This window comes from Mycteria americana, chromosome 2, assembly GCF_035582795.1.
Source record: "Mycteria americana isolate JAX WOST 10 ecotype Jacksonville Zoo and Gardens chromosome 2, USCA_MyAme_1.0, whole genome shotgun sequence".
Classification (NCBI taxonomy): domain Eukaryota; kingdom Metazoa; phylum Chordata; class Aves; order Ciconiiformes; family Ciconiidae; genus Mycteria; species Mycteria americana.
In genome coordinates, this window is record NC_134366.1 from 50,742,748 (window position 1) to 50,761,525 (window position 18,778).

Genomic DNA, 18,778 nt, shown 5'->3' on the forward strand with positions numbered 1-18,778 from the left:
TATAGCAACACACTCGCTTTGAGGCTGAAGAAAGACTTACAGAATCAAGTGTTATATTTACACGAAAATCATTTTAAGAACTGCTATTTCTAAACTTTAAGCCCTTCTCATTCTCCCTCTAACTTCTCAACTAAATATAGTAAACTGAGTTTGAATGCCTTGCTGCTTCTTTGAAAATTAAATCTCTCTATAAATAAGGATTTTTCCTGTCAAATAGAACCACAATACATTTTAAGCCATAATTTAAACAGTTTCTAAATCTTCAAAACTTTCTATTATCAATGGAATTAGGCCAATTAGCCTGTAACTAATTAATTTGTTGTCAGACTTACAGTCAAGCAATGGGTTGTCAACAAGACAGGATGCTGTGTTACTGCTTCAAAGGTTGATAAAGTAGTCTTAATCAAATCTTCTGATGCAGCTTGCCCTATTAGTAAAAATCATTGTATTTCTTTATAAAAATGCAACAGTTAATGCCTGCTTATAAAAGTACAGCAATATCATGTTACCTTACCTATTGCTCCATCCAAGTTTGTTTCTCCTGAATCTATCGATCTGATAAAATTCTACAGAAGAAGAGGCATTTATGTTAAAATACTTTAGAAACAAAAATTAAGAAGCGTAATCACTGAATAATTACAACATGAAATTCTTTAAGGGAGTGTGTAAATACAAAACGTTGATGCACCTGCATTAGGAAACACTGTCATAATAATTAAGATATGAAGGACTGAAAGCATTCAGGATCTAGCTGTTATAACATAATTTTGCAACTCTGTAAGGCTGCTGGACACTTAAACATAGAGTACAGTAAGGACTATTACTCTGACTAATGTCAGGGATGGTAACATTTCTAGCTAAAGAGACAATAATTAAATGCCTTTATTGTTAACAGAAAACTGTAATATCTAAGACTTTGAACTAGCTTGGACATTGCTATGCTAAAATAACTCCCTAAAAAGACCAAAGACCCTCCAGAAGATGCAATCTTCTGTTATTTGTACCATCTTTTTGATCTCCATGCATACTATAAACACTATGGATACAGTTACACACAGGAGAACATACAAAAATGCATAACTTTCTGTTAAAAATCACATAAATTAGTCATCATTTGGAGAAACAGAGACAATGAAATATTAATAATCCGGGTTAAGTAAATATTGTGCAATTAGACCCATTATTCTTTTGCCTTTTAATCTTGATGTCACTCTCTTGCTTTCACCTCTTATGGATAGCTGTTTATGTCATAGGGGATGCAAAAGACGTTATTAACATTTGCTAAAGAAGGAAAAATTCTCAGCAGAATTTATAGTATGCTCTTTTTTACTAATGCAGTATTTAATACACAGAGAATTTACCATGGATAAACATCTTACTCATTTTCAATTTGCACATATATCTATTTATTTATATGATGTAAAGCATTAAGAAAATGACGCTTGTTTTATATTTCACTATCAGTTAAAATTTTGTTATTGTATATTAAATTGGCAGAAATGTCTACATGGGTTAGCTTTTTCTCAGTGTGTAAGAAACATCTGAAGGATTCTTCTCTAATTAAAAATATAGTTAGAAACTAATTATATATTTCATCATTTAAACACATCTCAGAGGCAGTCATAAAAAACAACTGCTTCTATAAAAATACACTTATTTTATCTTCCTGATCATTTGAACAAGATTACTAGTTATTATCTAATTAACTTGTTTTGGAAGAGAGTATTATTTTGTTTGCTCATTTAAGACAGTTTCACACCTAACCACAGTCTCAAGACCAATTTGGAAAAATCAATATAGTTGGTGCAAAAATTGTTCTGGCTACTAATGCTTATTTCCTTAATTTTATATTAGAAACACAAGAAGAAAATGTATTTATACAAAAAAACAACTATCTGGGGCTTTTTAAGCAACAGAGAGGAATGGTGTGTGTGTTCTGCTACAGGTGAGTCTGTGCCCTATGCACTCCACTAGGAGCCTACTATTAGCTGTGCCTTTGGTGCAGAGCGTATCCTCCATGTATTTCTATTCACAGCTAAAAACATGAAAGGACTGTCCCGACTCCCTCTCAATTTCTTTGCACAACAGTACTGAAAATTACAGTGATGATGGAAATAACTTCAAAGCAGCAAGAAAAAAAAATTCTCAATGAACAACAGTTACAGGAAAACAACTACTCTTTTCCTTCCAGATACCAAGCACACATCTTTCCGCTCCTAATAATTTCTTATTGTTAAGAGTAAGATTTTTGAATAAATCAAAAAAACAACAAAAAAACCCCAACAACAACAAAAAACCCCACCCAAACCCCGGAAGACTAACTTGCTAAAGTCTTAGAGGCCTCCATTATAGCACAGTACTTGAAAAAGTACAATCTGATGATCGAATGTCCCTTTACAGATGTCAGTGGGAATGTTACTAAACACAAAATTCCAGAGTAGGCTACTGCCTGGTAGAATAGATAGTTACTCTTCCAGAATTAATTACATTAGTCATATCATAACACAGTTCTATAAAATGGATTCAAGTTTTATATTAATTTTTCAGATATACTACTTCCCCTCCCTTTTTTATGCATAAATTGAAATAGTATATGTAAGTTCCTGAATTGCCCTGTTCAATGGAGACAGAAGGACAAGATGCAGGAAATATTCAGTCTATGACCTCTGGAAGAAGGGGCGGGCAACTCAGGAGGACTACAGGGGTGTAGCGAGGCTGTGCAGGGAGAAAACTAGAAGGGCCAAAGCTGAGCTAGAGCTCAGTCTGGCTGCTGCTATAAAAGACAACAAAAAACACTTCTTCAAATACATTAGCAGCAAAAGGAGAGCTAAGGAGAATCTCCAGCCCCTAGTAGATGTGGGAGGAAACACAGTGACCAAGGATGAGGAAAAGGCTGAGGTACTTAATGCCTTCTTTGCCTCAGTCTTTATTAGCAGGGCTGAATGTTCTATGGGTACCCAGCCCCTGGAGTTGGAAGATAGGGATGGGGACCAGACTGGAGCCCCCATTATCCAGGGGGAAATGGTGAGTGACCTGCTGCACCACTTAGACACTCACAAGTCTATGGGGCCTGATGAGATCCACCCGAGAGTGTTGAAGGAGCTGGCAGATGTGCTCACCAAGCCCCTTTCCATCATTTACCAGCAGTCCTGGCTAACTGGGGAAGTCCCTGCTGACTGGAGATTAGCGAATGTGACACCCATCTTCAAGAAGGGCCGGAAGGAGGACCCGGGGAACTACAGGCCTGTCAGCCTGACCTCGGTGCCGGGGAAGCTGATGGAGCAGATCATCCTGAGTGCTATCACACGGCATGTAGAGAATAACCAGGGGATCAGGCCCAGCCAGCATGGGTTCAGGAAAGGCAGGTCCTGCTTGACCAACCTGATCTCCTTCTATGATAAGGTGACCCGCCTAGTGGATGAGGGGAAGTCTGTGGATGTTGTCTATCTAGACTTCAGTAAAGCCTTTGACACGGTTTCCCACGGCATTCTCCTGGAGAAACTGGCTGCTCATGGCTTGGACGGGTGTACTCTTCGCTGGGTAAAGAACTGGCTGGACGGCCGGGCCCAGAGAGTGGTGGTGAATGGAGTTTACTCCGGTTGGCGGCCGGTCACAAGCGGTGTTCCCCAGGGCTCGGTGTTGGGGCCAGTTCTGTTTAACATCTTTATCAATGATCTGGACGAAGGGATCGAGTGCACTCTCAGTAAGTTTGCAGACGACACCAAGTTGTGTGGGAGTGTTGATCTGCTGGAGGGTAGGCAGGCTCTGCAGAGGGACCTGGACAGGCTGGATCGATGGGCTGGGGTGAATTGTATGAGGTTTAACAAGGCCAAGTGCAAGGTCCTGCACTTGGGCCACAGCAACCCCATGCAACGCTACAGGCTTGGGGAAGAGTGGCTGGAAAGCTGCCTGGCAGAGAAGGACCTGGGGGTGTTGGTTGACAGCCGCCTGAATATGAGCCAGCAGTGTGCCCAGGCGGCCAAGAAGGCCAATGGCATCCTGGCCTGTATCAAAAATAGCGTGGCCAGCAGGACTAGGGAAGTGATTGTGCCCCTGTACTCGGCACTGGTGAGGCCGCACCTCGAATACTGTGTTCAGTTTTGGGCCCCCCACTACAAGAGGGATATTGAGGTACTGGAGCGCGTACAGAGAAGGGCAACGAAGCTGGTGAAGGGTCTGGAGAAGAAGTCTTATGAGGAGCGGCTGAGGGAGCTGGGACTGTTTAGCCTGGAGAAAAGGAGGCTCAGGGGAGACCTCATCGCTCTCTACAACTACCTGAAAGGAGGTTGTAGAGAGGTGGGGGTCGGTCTCTTCTCCCAGGTAACAAGTGATAGGACAAGAGGAAATGGCCTCAAGTTGCGCCAGGGGAGGTTTAGACTGGATATTAGGAAATTTTTCTTCACCGAGAGGGTTATCAAGCATTGGAACAGACTGCCCAGGGAAGTGGTTGAGTCGCCATCCCTGGAGGTATTTAAAGGACGTTTGGATGAGGTACTTAGAGACATGGTGTAGTGGTGGTTTTTGGCAGTGTTAGGTTTATGGTTGGACTCGATGATCTTAAAGGTCTTTTCCAACCTATATGATTCTGTGATTCTGTGATTCAGTGAAGTAATCTTCTCGTCCTTGATCTGAGAGGAAAGCTGTGCTAGTATAACTTTCCTCAGTCAGTAGTTCAAGCAAGCTGGAGTAACATCAAAAGAAAGCTTACATTGTACCTGGTCTGCTGTACCTATATTGTTGACAGATTTTCATCTTGTAGAAGGTTGATCCAAAACCATTAATAAATCTACTGCCTAGTTACAACTGCTTCAAAGAGATAAAAGGCTTCATAATTCAACATCTAAAGTTTTAAATTTTTTTTTCTTCATTCTAATGCTAATTTTAATACAAATATTTTAATAGAGCTAAATTAAACCCACATTTTCTTGGAATCAAGAGTCAAAGGAGAAAGAAGAGAATCTGAACAGTAAACTTTAATCGAGCTGTTTGTGGTGAAGCATCTCTTCATGCTATTGTGGAAGTAAATACCTAGTTGTCATTTATAAACCCATGTACTTAACAGTATTTGCTTAACTCTGATACGCAACTTTAGAATATGCTTTTTTCTCATTTAGCAGAAACAACTGTTTTCATATTAGGAAATTACATTACAACAGTACTACTTCATTTTTGCTATAATATCCTATAGTACAGTTAAAAAGTTCCATTTTCTATTGCTAATGTCATAAATAGGTTGTAGATGTTAACATGAGATAAATATCTTAGCTCTGTAGCTTACAACACTCAGGTTTTCATTAACTAAATACAGTGTAAAAGTACTGGCAAGAAGAAGAAGGTGACAAAAGGAGAGAATACCTGAAATATAGATTAGATTATAATTTATCTTTCATTTCTACTCATAAAATACTAGCATAAAATTCTAGACAGAATATTCTGCTTAATGTAGAGCTAAACTTTTTTACTCTAAAATAAAGCACTCAGGAAATTCTCAGTTTATCGGACATGTGCAGAGTTTCTCTATACTTGAACACAGGATAGCATATTTTCCCTTTGACCCAACAGATTACTAGAGAAAATATTTTCTGATAATATATACAGTTTTGAATATAATCAAAGCTTAAATTTTATATTCAGAATAAAGTTCTCTCTCAAATTTATAAATTTAAAGTAATTTTATTACATTAAAATAATTCCCAAAATTTTATGCATATATATATTCTGTAAACGAGATTTAACTTAGATGGTTATACTCACAAGTAAGGTCCCATAGTTGAAAAGAAACTCTTCTGTGACTATCTGGGGACGGAATACCTATTTGAATTTAGAAAAAGTTGAAAAAATTACATTAAATGCATATCTTACAACCAGAAAAAGTAAAACATGTATTTCACAGCCATGTTAAAAAAGGAGGACAAAATATGTATTTTCTTCTATCATTAGAGTTGTCTTACAATGTGCAAAAATAAGGCTTACATCTTTAATGCTGTTATATAGCTGAAATACTCATCAACATATCTATACATTAATAAAAGTTCTATTTTATCCATTCTGATCATGATCAGCAGAAATTAGACTTTGGGAAACTGCAAGAGTTTGTCCTTTGTATAACAATTTTAGGAAGAAAAAAAAAATCTACCTGGGATGTCACAAGATGAAGCACTACAGGCATCATAGGAAGGCACATCTTCAGCTGTTTGGCCTGAACCGTTGATGGGTGTTTACGTCCAGAGACATTAGTTAAGGCAGTGAGAATGTCACCTACAGAAAACAACATTTCAGACTGATCTAACATAATTGCTTTACTAAACAACTGCAAATGACATGAAACATGTCTGTTCCAGTATCCTCTGTTCAATCCCGTCGTCTCCCTCCTGCCGAAAGTCACGTTCATGTGACTCCATGATAAATCAGGCTGATCCAGCACTTTTCTTTCCTAGCTCAGTGTCCAGCCAGGCCAATTTCCTGCTCTGGCTACAGGGACAGCCATGCAAATGTGACCTCTGGCAAAACAGTGAGGATAGAAATATAAGGCAGGTGTAGAAGCAAAAATGAAATTACACCTCTTGGCAGGGTGGACTTATACTGGCTTTAGGTGGCTACATATGCATGGAATTACACACTTGAAATTCTGTGAATACAATTCTATTTCCAGTGAAATAAAAAGCAAAATTCTCATGACTTCCAGCCAACCAAGAGCCAAATTCACCATGATTAGTAGGTGACATAATGCTCAAGCAGTATGTTTTTCCTGCAGCATAGTGCCACTGGAAGAAAGAAACAAACATCCTCCTGCTGCCCTTCCAAAAGATCCCTCCACCAGCCATGCACACACACATTCTCATACACAAGTTTACCAATGACACAAGTGACCTAAAGCAACAGGATTTCTCATGTTCTCATAAAAGAGGTCAATGAGAGAACTTCGTTGCCTCCATAACAAACTTCAGACATAACAATAAGGGAACAAAATTTTAATTGCAATAGTGAAAATTATACTTCAAACTTCAGAAGACATATATAAAAATCAAGGAACATTATGCTAAATTTGTATTGTCTCAGAACTAACTGTTGTCTCAGAAAAGCAAGACCCCTTCTGCATGGGATAAAGAACAGAAGCAGCAGGAGAAAAGTCACGGCTCATATGCTAAGAAGGAAAATTCTGTCCGTATAGCCTGAAAATATTAAAAGCCAAATCCTGTCTTGAAAGAACACTTACTATTTTTTTTCTGCTAATGAGAGCGCTGCACAAAACTGTAAAAGGGAAACCACATAGACATTAAACAAATAAAGGACAGGATTCGGTATTTTATACAATTTTCATGCCAGAAAAGGCCCTTCCTTTCAGAGTAAGTCACAGAGTTTATTCATGTTGAATAATACCAATGCTTTTCTTCTGCTCCCATGGAGTTCAATTTTCAACATAAGCAGAAATGACAGAGTCTGGCATTGAAGTAGGTTGTAAAAATACTTAGCCTTAAAGATTTCACTCATTCTATAATATACTGCTCAAGAAAAAGAAAGTGTTGCCTAAAACTCTCCAAATACAGAAACCAAAATACTGGTTTTTCCTCAACACATTTTTGTTTTGAATTCCTCACAATACTGTAATTCAAAAAGACCTCTCTGTGGTTCACAACAAATAATTTATGGAACAGTCTACTCTCTTTCTATGTTTTAAGGCCTATATAAGCATCACATTTGCCAATTTTGCAGTTGATAATAGACAGATATGGTGACTTCAATTTTTAGCATGATCTAAGCAATTTATATCCACTTCCTAGAAATAGGTTAAATATTATAAATGCAGCAATAAAATTAGTTTCTTACCTACAACAACTGAAAACTTTTTAAATTATCCACAAGATTAACAATTTATTTCATTTGTTTAAATGTATCTTTAAAGCCAATTTCTACAACTTGTTAATCTATTTGGTTTATAGCTACATCTGGTGGAAGAAGATGGGATCAGTAAGGAGCTTACATAAATGCATATTAAAAAAGCCAGCTAGGATTAATTCTAAACCAACAGTTAAACTTCTTTTAACTGTTCCACTTCGCAAATCTAGTTATTTTTCTTAGGAGCCCATAGCTTTTACCTCCTCAAGCAGAACATGTTCCTTTGTCATACTCACAGCAGTAAAAAGAAAAAGCCTTCTGACAAATGTGGGCAAATATGGACAGATAGCTTTATCTTAATAAAAACAATCAACACACAAATCTAGCTTGGAAAGGAAAACAAAGTGTAACAAACAGTTGTCAACAATGCATTGAAATTGTACCTCAGTAGTAAAAAAACCCAGCAGAATACATGTTAAAGCAATTGATGTACTATGTATTATAATGATAGTAACTATATATTCTATGTACAGTACTTTCGGGTTCAGAGGAAATATCAGGGTCTACTATATTAGTTGCATATAATACATACAGACAGTAGGAGGTGAATTTCTGCCTCAAACATTTATAGTCTGAGACTTCAAAATCCTGAAATATAGCCAATATGCAAACCTGATATTTATTTAGGAAAAAAGCGATCAGGTATTTGCAGCAAGGCAAAAATTTGCATTGTCATATGAAGTAAAGTTTCTTTTAAAATAGCAGCATGACATTTAGGTATACTGACCTTTGCAGTGCTACCATTTCATTTTCAATTTTCTAGCGATAATGTAGAGAAGATGAAAAATAAATCAGGTATCATCTCATCAGAAAATAATTTTATGAAAAAAGTGTTTTATCATTTAATGACAAAGCATACACAATCCGGGTTGGTTTTGCTCCCCTTCTTTTCTTGAATACTCACAGCATTTCCTCCCTTGTCTTCCTATTTAGCTTTCTTACTCTATTCTGTGGGAGATGTCACCCAACAGAAGTTTTAATAAGAATTTTAATGATGATTCAGACTGGCCACACAAATCTCTCATTTTCTCCTTCTTGTCTCCTTTTTCCTCCCTTTTCCCTTCCATCCATCTTTCCCTCCCCCTCTCTTTCTCCAACCCTTCTCCCCCTTCACCCTTCCCTCCACTCAGTTCCTTCCATTCTCCTCCCCCCCTCCTCTTTCCTTCCTTCCCTCCTCTCTTCCCTTCCTCTCTCCCCCCCTCCTCCCACTTCTCTTCCTCCTTCTTCCCTTTCCTCCCTAACTCCCTTCCTTCCCTTCTTTCCTTTCTTCCTTCACTCACTCCTAATTAACTTTCAAATAAAAACCTCATCTTTCCTCATATAACATATAGCACAGCTTTTTCTAGGAAAGACAGTCCCACTGTTTTTACTTATCTAGGGTAATTTCTGTGACTTTTCTTTTATTAAATATCAACCCTATGTTTAAATCTCACCAACAGATCCTCCTTAATTTTTCAAGGTTTTATCTATTATTTTTGTACAAATGGCCAAAATTCTCATCCTGTTTCATCACCTTCTCTTGACTGACTCCCGAGACTCTCAAACTAATTACTTTCTGCTCCAGTTTCTTTGGTTGCCCAATGAGTCAAAAATTATGCCCTGCAATTTGCAGGTTTTGTCCTATTTGCACGCATGCCTTTCACTGTTCCTTCTACAAATCCTCTCTTCCCCAGTACCTCATCCCACTATGACAAGGTTGAGCACATTCAGTGATGACAGGACTTTAGCTGCTATACCCAAGCAAATTTCTGTTTGAACGTATACAAACAGCACAAAGTTCAATGTAGCTTTTTACATTCCAAAGGCTCAAATACTAGTGAAATTTGAGCAGATATTCACAAAATTTTCCAAATGCATATCCTTGGCACAGAAGTTACTTTGCTGAAACTTCAAGTCCTTGTTCCTAAGTATAAGGGATGAGTTGAGGTAGCAGTGATGTTCTCCCAGAGAAAATCTTTCCATCTTTCCTTATGCATGAGCAAATCAGTTTCAGACATGTACAACAACTGAAGTATCTAGGCTGAAATTTTCCAGAGAAGTTGCCTGAAGCAAATACTCAACATAGAAGTTTCAGTGTAAGTGACTAACATGTACTCATGGATATGCCCTGTTGCATCTCTCCTAGCTCTGTGCTTTATTAGGCAAATTTGTTCTTAGGTTTTTCAATGTTTGGAATATCTTTAGAACATTGATAAAACTTCTTGCACATTTGGGCTTCATTCCTGACTGAGTTGATGGGGCTTACCATTCAACAAATACAAAACATTAATACAGGAAATCAAGCATTCCAATACAAAATATCTGATCATGACATAACTCCAAAACTTCATGAAGCTGATATCACGCAAAGTTTATGTAATCAGACAATACAGTCTTTCCACCCGTGTATGTAAGGAGATATTTGTTACTCAAGGGAGTAAGCAAAGGTAAAATTTGTTCAGTTAACCAACTGGATTTACCTAGAATTCCTGGCAGCTCCTGCACAATGTGATAGATGAGAAGATCCAGGCATTTTGACAGGTATTCACTGCCACCTTGCTGCTCTTTTCCTGGCGTGGTCTTTCTGCTGTCTCTTTCAATATACATCACGAGTCTACATTTAAGTAAATGCAAAACATTACCTCCCATAACAAAAAAATAACACTATATCTCAAAAATACTACTGAACCAGACATTTCTAGTATCTGTGGTTACAATCAAGACAATACATTAGTTTTGGCTTTAATTTTGTTGAAATTTTAGACTTTCCCTTTCAAATAAATCAATTTTAAAAATAACACAAATGACTGTCACGGAACAAGAGGAAAGAAACCCTTAAGCTACTGTAAGTGAGTGTAATGCTACTAGTTTAAATGAATATATGATGCTAACATAAGGAGTGAATCCCTCTGCAGACTTAGAGACTAATTTTAAAATCCACTTTATTTTGAAATAGATGACCAATATGCGCAATATGAGCAAAAGACTAAAGATACTCATTTTCAACATGTAAGAATTCCTAAAGCAAGAATAATTTAAGTCAATGTAACAAGACATCAATCTTTCAGTCATGAAAAATCATACTACATAAACCATACTACAGCCTATCAAAATGTTCGCACTTACTAGAATGGCCATATTGAAAGAGATAAAAGTCCAAACCAGCCTTACATCCTTTCTCCAGAAATCTGATGTTCAAGATTTCTAAAAGACAAACTCAATGCTTACATTCTAATTGATAAGTGCTGTGTAGCTATGCCGCTTTGCAGAATGACATTTCTCATAGTAAACTATGGTAACTGATTTATTAGCCGTTGGCTAACTTACAAGAGATTGCTTTAATAATACACCTGTAACAGAATGCTTCAGGCAATATTTCAAAATGCTCATTTGAATAGACAGAAGGGCCATACTTCTCTTTAGGGGCATAATATTGACATCTTTGTTTCACATTTGAACTCCCTGGGGGTCCTGTGCAAAAAGCCATCAGTCACTGGTGAGTGAAATCCATGCTCTGGATTTTAAGAATTTACTTCAGTATTTTTTTTTAATACTTTTATTAAAATCAATACTCTTTTACAGAAGTATGAAAATAACTTATTTAAACTGCCTCAGTGTACACAACAAAACTGCAGGACTCACAAACAGAAAATTTGATCCTAGGAGGTGTGTATTTCCATCAAAAAGCCAATTTACTCAATGAAATAAAAACTACTTAAGACTGCATTTTGCAGGATTATTCCTCTAAACAAGGCATGATTGTTATGGAATATTACAACTTACCTTACCCTTCCTGAACTGTGCTACAGAGAGAAAGACAGAGATAAATCAAAAGACCCGTTCAGTAACTACCTTTCACCTCTGCAACAGCCCAGATGCAGCACACTCAGCTGCACTTCCCAGAGACTATGGGGACATCTTTTATTTTTCTTGCAGTCTCTGAAAATTATATTAAATTACAAGGAATTTTGATTTGTCTGGTAGAAGACAACTGCTTAAAAATCTGATATTACACTTCAGGCAGAAACTTCCTTAAAAAAGCTTTGGTTTTTTAATATTAAAAAAATGAATTTTTAAAATTAAAATAGTATAAAGCCCTCTAGCCTTTCCAGACAACCAAGTAATTTTTACTCAAAAACTGTTTAACTTTGAACAAAAACATGACAAAAGATCAGAGTTTGTATGGATTTTTTTCTTTAAGAAAACACTTCCGTGATTTAACAATCATCTGATTCTATATGGAAATATGTTTAGATCTGTTTAAGTTTTACTTAAAGTAGACTGAATAGACTTCTACACGAGTGGTTTTATTGCTGGGGGGCGGGGAGGGGTTCATTTTTTAAAAGCACGTTCTGTTAGTTAATCACATTTCAGAAGCATACAAAGTATGTTCATTTATTCTGAGAGGAAAGATACAAAATTTATGTAAATTCATGAGTTCTCTCTTTTTGTGTTGTCCTCCCATCACAAAATTGCCTTTCACATAAAGATTTTCTAAAAATACGTACAACTATTTTTTCCTATGTTCAACTAAACACTGTCTCAAGAAAATTGTACAGATCCATACATAGGCAGGAAAGCATTAGTATCTCTATCTTCCTTCGACAAATTCCTCAGTCATATGTAGAACAATTGATCAGTTACTTTTATTACCTGAAGAATCTCAGTGTTCTGTCTAATGGGCAAAACTAGGCGTATGGAAATATAGTTATTCAATTCATAATGCACGTTTGTCTTGCACTCAACAATACATGAAAAAATACGTAGGTGTTACTATAAATAAGTTAAATATGATGAGGAATAAACCACTGTCTATGAAGCCAGGTTTGATTTTTAAAAAAATTCTTCAAGTACGTGTATTGGACGATATGGCCATCAGTGAGCTTTTACACAAAAAAGCAAAACAACCCAAGTTTACTGAGAAAAGATGTGAAGAGTGGAGCAAAAAGGAGAATTGCAGTGAGTTAACAGTTCTGAGTAATAGGAATGGGATTGAGGTCTACAACTTAAAAAGTATAAGAACTGTTCACTTATAAAGATGATCAACAGGAAAAAAAGGAGAAGATTTAGTCAAAATTCAGAAGACTGAGCAGAGTCGTGGTTAAGACATGGTCTTCAAATATACAGAAGTCACTGTAAAAGGAAAGAGACTACATTGTTTTTTGTGTTTTCTGTGCTTACCCTGTAGAACTGAAATTTCTATGAGAAAACAACAAGAATTTTTCAATGTTAGGAATAGCTAGCAATTAGAACAGCTGTCAAAAAGAGGTCATGGAATACCCACCAATTTCCACCAATCATTAAAAATATTTCTCAAGCATAACAGACCTTGACCTGGATCAGAAGGGTAGACCCTGCAACCTCTCAAATCCTCTTTAAGAGCTGTTTTCTAAAATTCATTCATTCCCTTCCATCAGTGACATTTACCCTCAACATCCTTAAAATCAGCTTTAGATATCAATAAGGTTCAGCTACAATTTTACCAGCACCTCAACAGGAGGAAAAATGCATGCGGCCGCCAGATGACCAAACCTAAAAGCAGGAGGTCTCTCACTAGCAGTCTTCTCCCTGCTTCTCCCTTCAGTTCACTAAGTTCACAGAGAATGACAGTCCTCCAAGAAACTAAAGAATGTCTTGCATGCTCTGAGGACATATACAATCCATTTACCTCAACAATTCAAGGACCCGTTTTTAGTCAACCTCTGCTAACAGAATGATTAAGACTTTTAAAGGATGTTTAATACAGATATATTGTTTATTTTACAGAGATGCAACACTGGATGGCAGATCATGCTAGTAAGAGAGTCAATCCCTATTTCTCCCTGTCTACGCCTTTTTTTTTTTTTTTCTTCTTTTTTTAGTTTGAAACCAGCTTGCTGGGTTTTTTTCCTGAAATCACTGACTTGTGTAATTGTTCCCTCCTCTGCCTTCCATTTCCATGTTTTCCCACTTGTTCTTTTTCTCACTATTTTTCTAGACCAAACTTAGAGGCTTATAAGGCCAACAGGCTATGCTAGATATGAGACTAGAATAAGTCTCCAGGTAAAGCTTTTCCTTTGAGGGCATATACAAGATCTGAAAATTTAAAAAATATGGGAGGTGGGGACAGATAACAGAGAATGATTTTGCCCAAAAGTTATGCTTTTGTGCATAGTTAGGCTTTTGCAGACTGTGAAAGTCTGTCAGTAATACTACCCTATCTCCCCACAAGTGTCCACCTCCGCAGACAGTAGAAAAAGAGGTTTAAATAAATTCTTTAGGGAGGAAGTTCAATCTCAAAGGCAGTCTCTATTCACCTAGGAAATTCTCTGAAACCATTTAGATCCAGAAAGAATAATTCAGTGAGACTAACTGGAAACTACTACTAGTTCAGAAAAGGGTGAAATTATAAGTCTCAACAAAACTTCAGGATGTATCCCTCCCCTCATGAACAGGTAGCTTGCCTTTGCAAATCAAGGAGAAAACAAGGAGACTAGAAAACTCAGGGTGATTAGCAAGAGAAATGAATTTGCATATTGTAAGCAAACAAATGGTATTTCAGCCTAAAAGGTCTCATATTTTCCTTTGCTGTATCACATGTGGAAGAACAGAAGGTATGTAATGGACTACCATGGGACAGGTAGAAAAAAAGAATAACAGGTGAATTGTATCAATGTTGTGTGAGAAAAAATTCACTTCAAAATTAATTTGATATTACATATAAATGCTTTTCATCCATAGATCTCAAAATCTCTAAGTACTTCGGAAAGTCCTAGTGGAATTTCCTTGGTGACACTCATTGTCAAGCTCTTGAATTACACACTCCCACCACAATTAAAAATACCCTACGACAGATTCAGAGAATTTGTTTAAAAAAAAAAAAAACCAACACTCTGCAAAGGTATGTATAATTTTGATTACTAATCTAAACAAAAGCCTTTTCCAATGCCAAACTGAACATTTAACTTGAAGCTGTAGAGATATATGCAGGGTTGCCATGAAAGAGTTGTAACTGACTGTTTTATCATCTGCATCATATCCTTTAACTGATGCACACTGAAAAATTGCCTTATATTGATTATCTTTATCATAAACAGATTTTATAATCTAAAGCAATATAAATCCTGTTATAGGCATTAGCTGCAACTCCTAAAGACAAACCAGTAGGAAGAGATTATGCACATTTTACTACATAGTCTTTATATTTCTCAAACACCTTCATAAAGAGAATTTGAGTATTTCAAATATTTTCAATAGTTATCCAACTGATTACTGCTTACTCTATTAGCAATTTTGAATTTATTATTCTTAGTTTTGAAATAACTTTTCTGTCACGGAACTGGAGACATTTAACTAAAATACACCAATAGGAATTCAACAGTATAAGTCAAAGAATATCCATTATCTCTACTGGGCTTAATAAAATTCTTCCAGAGTTCAGGATATTATGCAAGTAGCTGCCTCCACATATAATGGGTCATTTCTTCTCTCTCATCCTACTGTAGCCATCTTATTTTCTGGATGTAAGAGAAAGGGTTTAATCTAGATGATCTATCCTGTCAAGAGATATACTGAAGAACAATTATGAAGAAAACGTATCAAATTAAGAAAAAACAGTTCATCAGTTCAATAAAGCTGCTATAAGGCTTGCCTATTGTTTCACCTAATGTGTTATATTATGTACTGGTCCCTAATCAGCTCTGTCTGGAGCATCACAATACAACAGCAGGATAAAGACAAAATTCACAATACAAAAAACCATCCCAAATTCACAATACATTCTCTTCAGAAAGGCTGCTCATTGGAAAGCATTATAAATAAAGAGATCAAATTGTTGATCAAAATTATTAAAGAAGTTCTCCTTCACATAATACCTTAGGTATAAAGAAACAAATAGTTATTCTCAGTACACGATTTCTGTCAGATATTTCTCCAAACACACAGCTCAGTCCCATGTGCTATAACAAGCGTATGAATAGCAGCAGTCATTAAAAATGTAACCATTCAAAAAGTCACTTACAAATCCTTAGAGACATTTTTTCACTAACCAGAACACATTACCTGATAAAATATTTCTGGAAGTATAAAAAGACACATGAAAAAGAAACTTGGATTCAATACTTACTCTCTTATGATCTACAAAAATTGGGATATCTACAGATTTGTATGTGAGTGGAGGGATATATAATGAAAGCACCCCACGAGATGTCCTCTTACAATGGCTTCATGATATAACTGACCTGCTCCTTCCAATCCAGCCTTTTAGCTCCAATGTATACTTCTTAATTCTACTCAAACATCAATATAAGATATAAACTTATATTTGTTGTAAATGTAGTTAGATTTACAGCTACCCACAAGCCTCATTCTTTTTTTACTTTCCGTTCCAAACCTGATTTATTCCAATACCATAAAAACTGGGTTTACACTACATTTTGCTGTTCTTCATAATGAACAGTAGAAGATATAAATCCCAAATAAAATTTCTTCCATCTTACTTCTCCAATCTCACCCAAAACATGGTAACAATTTATATTCTAACAGAGTTTAATTTCCCCTTGTCTGATATGGGAATGTTTTTGTGCCATCAGAAGACACAAAAATTCAAATAACTCTTCTACTGTGAGTCAAATATAGTTTTAGAGAAGTCATTTCTTGCAAAGTATTTTAAAACATAGAAACAAATAAAATATTTCATGTAAAAGTCACAGGAATTCAGTGGTTATTACATAAATCACTCCAACACCACATATAGCCAAGAAATATTATTTTACCTTGAATGTGACTACACTGAAAAGACTATGGATTATACCACACCCCAAGATGAGGAAGGTACATGACAGACCTTTTCATTTTGCTTTCCCACCATAGCAACAACTCAGTGTTGCCTGATGACCCCAGACAAAAGAGAACACTTTTTTGTGTTCTCATGAATTAAAGGACTCACACTACACAGAAAATAGTTCATTCCTAAAACACTGGCTCAAAAATACCACACATTTTAAAGTATTTCAGGTACGACTTTGAAAATAAACATTACATCTCTAATTACCTTCCATTATCACCTTACCTTGCTTGACAACTGAGTAGCAACATCTCCCTGTTATTAACTAAAACTTGTAGCAGGACCAGAAAGGCTTTTGCTCGAATAAACGTTGAAGGACTTTCAAGTAAATGAGTAACTGTAGTCACAAAATCCTTGGTGGAAATAAACACAAATAGATTAATATTATTTTACAGAAAAAGGTTACTTGCACTGTATTTTAACACTGTATACATTTAAAATTTGCTCATTTTCATGTGCATTAGTAAGGCATTTTTCATGTCACTCATTTAAAAAAAAAAAATCCATAAAACACTACTAAATAAATTCTGTCCAAGACAGACTGGCCCAGTGCAAAGCTGCTTTGTACATCTTCTCAAAAGCTGCAACAAGTAAACACTATCTAATGTACTATGTCCAAAATGGTACAAAATGAACTACAAAATATGATAGAACTTATATTTTTAAATGTCTTACCTTAAGGATAAATGTAGGATATTTTAATATATTTATTTTAAAAGAAGACTGAAGGATTTTCAGCAGATGTAAATATTTCAGCACAAATAGGATTAAATGTTTACCTATTAATTCCCATATACGCAGGAAGATTAAAAACACCACCTTTGTTGAATACAATCATGTATAATTTAGGGTCTGATGTAGACAAAAGATGCTCCAAATAGATGGCAAAACTGTTTCTACCTTCTCTGATTGTACTTATCTAAACTAATTTTATTTTGGGTTCATGAAGTAAAGAACACCTTTTCAAGGAACAATCCAAATTAGGACTTGGAAAGAAAGAAAAAGGATAAACCGCAAGCATTAAGGAGCCATGAGTTTCCTAATCCACTGACTATTTTCCATTCCTATTATAAAGTCAATGTATAAGATGCTAAGATCCTTGCTAACTCCTTCCTTCCTGTAAATCCAAATGAAAGAAGAATTTAAAAAGTTTAACAAGGATAGTGAGAAATAAAGAATAACAACAAAATAATTCCCTTCAAAAGTTTAGCAATGGTTAGCTGACTGGATTCTGAAATCACAGCTTGCTGCTTCTCTCTCTCTCTCTACTTTGCGCTGTATATTGAAAGGATTTTCTTCTCTAGTTTCTGGAATGTGGCCTGACGTGTGGAAAGATGTGAGATTTCATGTGTACTGCCTCAGTTTCCAAGGGAATAAAGCTGAGTCAGTGGAAGGAAAAAAAGAGTTCTCACATTATGAATAACAGAATTAGGTGTTACGACTTGTAAAAAGCGTAAGATGAGGATCATTTATGCTCTGTCCAACGATATGTTGTAACTCCTGAAGAATCAAAAGAGAAAAAAGAAAAAGAAAAAAAAGGACAAAAACCATAAAAAAAACCATATGGAGTATCCTCTGCCTCTGAAGAATAAAAATATCTGCTGCTCATCTGTACTCTTCTTCTATGAAGACCAATTGGGTTATTTGGTTAAAAAAAAAAAAAAAAAAATCCATCTTCAAAGATGACCTTGGTGGCAGCAGCAATGGTATTTTTGGATCAGCTCTTGAGCAGAATGCCTTCTTCTTAAAACATAAATGCTACTCCAAATCTCTCTCTCTCTCTCTCTCTCAAAAACAACCCACCCCACACATCAAAAAACCCCAAACCAGGATTAAAAACTGAGCCAGAACTTACAAACTGAGTTAATTGGCTCTATCCAAGAATTAGACTGAGCACAAATGGCCTCATCAACAGAAACTACCTTCAAACATTTGAGCTGGATTCTCAAAGGAGTGATACCACAGAATAAAGAGGTGTGTAGCACGTGCCTGCATGTTGTGTACAAAGTTTAAAATCCTGCTGTGTGATGCACATTTAACATACCAAGTATTATTCAAATTCCCTCTTTTGCTGACAGA

At 36.2% G+C, this 18,778-nt stretch overlaps 1 protein-coding gene across 9 annotated transcripts in view; it reads right to left on the reverse strand.

Moving 5' to 3' along the window:
• ULK4 (unc-51 like kinase 4) overlaps window positions 1-18,778 on the reverse strand; it is a 262,151-nt gene that overhangs the window by 162,679 nt on the left and 80,694 nt on the right. For all 9 annotated transcript variants that reach the window (XR_012774263.1, XM_075493361.1, XM_075493362.1 and 6 more), the window contains 6 exons: window positions 16,925-17,052; window positions 10,356-10,489; window positions 6,137-6,258; window positions 5,755-5,811; window positions 515-566; window positions 333-427 (listed from right to left, as the gene is read on the reverse strand). Coding sequence is in view for 8 of the 9 variants with exons in the window: in XM_075493361.1 (XP_075349476.1) it covers window positions 333-427; window positions 515-566; window positions 5,755-5,811; window positions 6,137-6,258; window positions 10,356-10,489; window positions 16,925-17,052 (588 nt within the window). In the remaining variant the exon portion in view is untranslated. The remainder of the gene's footprint in view (window positions 1-332; window positions 428-514; window positions 567-5,754; window positions 5,812-6,136; window positions 6,259-10,355; window positions 10,490-16,924; window positions 17,053-18,778) is intronic.